At 45.7% G+C, this 4821-nt stretch overlaps 1 protein-coding gene across 2 annotated transcripts; it reads right to left on the bottom strand.

The window, feature by feature from the left end:
* Positions 1-623: 623 nt before the first annotated feature.
* LOC147623928 (uncharacterized) lies at positions 624-4338 on the bottom strand. 2 transcript variants are annotated; one of them, XM_086820560.1, is made up of 3 exons: positions 3995-4338; positions 1304-3293; positions 624-1142 (listed from the first exon to the last, which is right to left on the bottom strand). In XM_086820560.1, exons 2-3 carry the CDS (start codon positions 2999-3001, stop codon positions 786-788), a joined length of 2055 nt encoding a protein of 684 aa, XP_086676686.1. In that variant the 5' UTR covers positions 3002-3293; positions 3995-4338; the 3' UTR covers positions 624-785. The 2 variants fall into 2 exon arrangements, with proteins under 2 accessions (XP_086676686.1, XP_086676685.1); XM_086820559.1 differs by having other exon boundaries at positions 1304-4335.
* Between the last annotated feature and the right edge of the window lie 483 nt (positions 4339-4821).

Below are 4821 nucleotides of genomic sequence, written 5' to 3'. Positions count from 1 at the left end.
GGGGCAACGAGGGAGGTAAATAAGCACCATAGCTCTCCTCCTCCACTCATAAATCTGAACGTGTGAAGATAGCTTACTATTGAACTAGGAGGGAGCACATAAGCACCACAGCTCTCAGTTAGTATTCCTGGAGGGATGTGGCAGGCAAAGATTGAGCCCCTGAGACCTTTCCAAAGATTGAACGCCTGAGAAGTCAGGACCTTTCCGTTATTGGGGTATAATTTGACATAAGAATGTACAGCACGTTACACATTCGACAACACCTATCTTCATATGTGAGTAACAGAATCACTTACCCATCATAAAACACTCAACTAACTTTTCTAGGAAAAATTTCTGATATATTGCAGTAAATGGTTTTATCCTGGGTGGCCAAAGCCTAAGACCCCCATGCCTAAGTGAAAGGCATATGGCAAAAAACAACAGAGTTCCCACTACATCAACTGATAAACATGAAGTTTGATGCTCTACTTAAGATCAACCACTCTTGGCTGGCAAACTAAACACACACACACCCCGAGAGAGAGAGAGAGAGAGAGAGAGAGAGAGAGAGATTCCAATGCTAGCAAACTAACAATTGACATTATCAGCAGTTAGTCAAATTAAGTGACAAAGGGAGACAATTGCCCAAAAAATCAACTGAGGTTAAAATCCAGGCAAACATTAGCCTGGAACACGGGTTTGAGGGGCTAGTGTTCAGTATGATGCCCCTTGACCAATCAAAAGTACAACCTTTGGCCATTGCCATCATGTTATCACCATCACCATCATAGATACAACTATGATCAAACCTCCAGACCAAGCTCAAGATTGTCTTGACCCATTTTTTTCCCTTTCTTCTTGGATTTTTTGTCCCTGCTTTTACGTTTCTTGGCATCCATGCTAGTCCACACATAGTCATTGGGAATGGCAAAGGGGTCAGGAGCTTCATCTAGCTGCTCTTCACTCACTCCAGACATCCCTGCCACTTTAGTTGCTGATCCTTTGATCCATGAAAACCATGAGTTGGCATGCTGTTCACCGTCTTTGCCTTTTGAATCTGGGCTGCTTGGTGGTGTAGTGAATTCCTCGTTGGATCTTAGTTCTTCAAACTTTGTAAAAGTAACAATCACTCTGATGGTGGGAACTACAGGAATAGCAACCTGGGCACACCAAGATGTTAGCAATCTCATGCAAAGTTAAGAAGCCTAACTGCGTAAGGGGCAAAACAAAATAGTAAAAACTCCAAACAAAACAAATCAAAACCATGACCTCGAGAACTAAGAATTGTAGAAGTTCTGAAAGGTACAAAAAAGACCTCTACCTTGACAGGAAACATTCCTGCTGGCAGCTTCGTGGTAAGTAGCTCCCTTAGACGACGAACAGCTTTCACCTTGTTTGCTAAAATATCTAACAGTGGGATCATCTCTTCTGTTTTGAGAGGAAAATTGGGTGTCAGCCAAAGAACAGGGCGCAGACCCTTCTTATACTCGCTCTCCCCACTTCCATCATTGGTTGGGGTAACCCTGCGCTTTCGAATAGGTTCCTTGCTAGCAAGCTTTTTGTTCTCCTTTTCCTTTCTAAACAAGTTGCCTTCTTCAGCCCTGAAATTGGAAGGCCATGCATTGGAAGGACGTGCATCAACAGACCTGCGGCCCCTTTGAAGCCTGGAGCCTTTCTTAAGATCATCTCCCAGAAGGTTACTTACTTTCTCATCAATGCACAAAGAACTTCTGGGAGGTGCTATTTTCTTTGGATCCTCCTGTTTTACACTTCGCCTGCCCCAACCAAACCACCCCTTCTTGTCATTCTTTGGGTCCACGTCCAAACCTGAAACGGAACTTAGGCGTGGGGCATCATCCATATCTTTTGAGCTCCAGCTCACCCGGTTGCTGTTCTCAAAAGTTGGTCTTCCATCATCAAAGCTGTCCTCGTCCACTTCTGCACTCTCCATTTTAAGAGCCGTTTCAAGTTGCTTCTTTTCTTCTTCGGTTAGGAGCTCTGCATAATCTTCATCCAGCTCAACATCTTCCCCGTCCAAGTCTCCTGTGCCGAACAGCTCCTCGTCCGTCATGGCCCCGGGAACCCTCCTTGACTTCACGCTGACCAGCACATGATGCATGTCATAGACCTTGGCTTTCCACCCACCCACCATTTCTGTTTTCTCCTGCCGCCTCCAAGACAACTGGGGCACCAGAACAGCCTGAGTAACATCTATCCCAGGGCGGTACATGTTGGTTTGTGACATTACCGCAACTTCCTGGGCTGTTTCAGCCTCTGTAGGTTGTGTGCCAGCCCCTTCTAAAGCATTCATAACTTCTTTGTCCTTGTGATTCAACATGCAGAGAAAACCTGGAGACAGTTTCCCATCATCACTGCCTTCTCCAAGAAACAGAAAGCTCTGATCAGATCTCTGTATTCTAAACCCATCAAATCCTGCAAGAGTCATGTCAGCCCTGAGATTAGACCCCCGCTTCCAAATTCTGTAAGTGTCAGATGGGGCAATTCTTCCAATGAAGGGGATAACTGAGCTTTCAAAATGAAAAGTTACTTCCATGTAGAAGTCCCTCATTCTATGCATAGTGGCAATGACTCTAGGCAGCCGTCGGCACCACTTGGCCCAAGCCATTGGTTGATAATATCTCATAATCACCATGGCGATGGCTTCCTCCCGAGCACAGATAGCTTCCTGCAGGGCACTCCATCCCTGCTCATTCTGCAAGCTCCAATCTGCCCCAGATGCCATCAAGATCTCAGCTGCAATGACATCCCCCATTCTCACTGCCAAGTGAAGAGGAGTCTCTCGCCCGGGAACATCCCTCCTGTCAATTACTGCTGCCAATGCCTCTGCTCTGTGCTCCTCTGCAATCGCATCTGTTTCAGTGCGAATCTCGCCTGCTTTAGCCAGGCGAGGCAATGCAGAGATGATTCTCCGCAAGCCTGGGTAATCCTTGCGGGCAACAGCATAATGTACAGGGCTATGTGTGTACTTGGCTAGCTCTTCACTAGACAGATGGGCCATCTTCCTGCTACTGCAATTTGACTGCTTGTTGTGTGATTTTTTAAAACTTTTGAAAGCCTTTCTTTCACCTTGATGCCAGCTGTGTCTACAAACTCAGCTGCATCAGGAAAACCGCCTTCTCACCTGACTATGCTTCTTGTACAATGTATACCCAAAAGAGAAGGCTCTTCTGAAAGCCCTAATTGGGCAGATGCAGTAATGCAGAGACACGCTCTATGGAGGCCAGATCCTGCAACTTAGTCTGTAGAATAATGTGCCTTGCCACAAAGAATGGATCCGTAATGTAGTGTAACTGCATGCAAGCACGCAAGAGTTACACAAATGCTACTTTGCCGAAGATATGGAAGGAAAGCTCAACGTAACATCATGCCTGTGTGTCCAAGCATCATTTGAGGATCTTGAAGCAGAGATAGGAGCAGACAGAGCCAGTCATGTCTTCAACCTTCTTGACTCTAATTTAACCGAGTCTGCCATGATTTCCCTTCCAAGCAAACCACTACAGCCAACCCTAAATTCTCCATCGAAATTCTCTCCCTTTGCTCTCACGCAGAGGCTTCTCTTCCTGAAACCCTAATTTTCCCTACCAAAACGCTCCACCGTTACTCTCACAGGCTGTAGTGCTGACTAAACCTAACCGTTCTCTGAAATGCTATTCTACCCTAACCCTATTGCCCCGCAAATGCTGGTGTACCTTAACCCTAATGGTCCCTCCCAAGCTGCTTACCTTTGCTGTTTGAGTACCGGCCATGCTCTAGGATGCTATTCTTACTATGCCCTAATTTTTCCCTCTCAAATGCGCTGTGTTCTCTAATGAGCCACCTGCTCGGGTTCCGAGATTCCAAGCATCCCAAGGACCGAAGCCTCGTCACGGAGCCCCATGCGCACCGCTCTCGAAGAACCAGGGAAGCTAAACACAGTCTCTCCATATCTTCATCTTACACAGCTTGAAAAACAGCATCAAGAAGAAAAAGGAAAAATGTGGAAGAGGCGTACCCTGTGCCTACCGCCTCTCTAGACTGAGCCAGGCAAGCTTGCTTTCAGGCTACAGACGGCGGAGAGAGAGCGCGCGTGAGGGTCCTCTGAACATAGCAGTGGCTCTCGTCGACAAGGGACAGGCGGAGTCTCAAATGCTAGGCTCGCACGGGTACAGTTGGGCCAGAGTGAGAGAGCGAGAGAGAGAGAGAGAGAGAGAGAGAGAGAGAGCTTCGAAGGAGCATCAATGGCTATGGCGAACGGTAGAAAGGACAACAGACAGTCAGAAATCCCCCCACCCACGAGATCTGTCAGAAATGGAAGAAGACGATGATGATAGGGTTAATAAGTCCCCATTGTACTTGAAATTTAAAGCCACATCTTAAACTTTGAGATTAGGGGTTAACCTACCCTCATCATCCATCACATTAAAGCTAGGGTTAATTCTAAGACTAACCCTCATCATGCATCATATTTTAGCCATGGACTATAGGGTTAATTATAACCTTAGATATGGTTAACCCACATGAGATTTAGCATAGTCAATACAACCATTATATTTAAGGGTAGAAGTTTAGATAATATGAGATTTACCATAAGCTAGTGTTAATCCAAACCATTTTACTTAGAATCAACCCTATAATCCAGGCCTTTAAGCATTAAGTTTAGGTATGGTTAACCCACGTGAGATTAGATTTATAGGCTATAGTGTTGATCGAACCATTATACTTAGGATCAACCCTATAATCCAGGCCTTTAAGCATTAAGTTTAGGTATGGTTAACCCACGTGAGATTAGATTTATAGGCTATAGTGTTGATCGAACCATTATACTTCAGCTTCTTAAGG

Source organism: Cibotium barometz, chromosome 26 (assembly GCF_041138505.1).
Source record: "Cibotium barometz isolate CiBa-2024 chromosome 26, ASM4113850v1, whole genome shotgun sequence".
NCBI lineage: Eukaryota > Viridiplantae > Streptophyta > Polypodiopsida > Cyatheales > Cibotiaceae > Cibotium > Cibotium barometz.
Note: the sequence above shows the minus strand (reverse complement) of the source record. Positions and strands in the feature narration are given on the sequence as shown.

Excerpts from the sequence above, each read along its gene's own strand:
- LOC147623928 (XM_086820560.1), bottom strand. The coding sequence starts at position 3,001 with ATGGCCCATCTGTCTAGTGAAGAGCTAGCCAAGTACACACATAGCCCT. Across the intron at positions 1,143-1,303 it reads CAGGAATGTTTCCTGTCAAG|GTTGCTATTCCTGTAGTTCC; the intron begins GTAGAGGTCTTT and ends TGGTGTGCCCAG.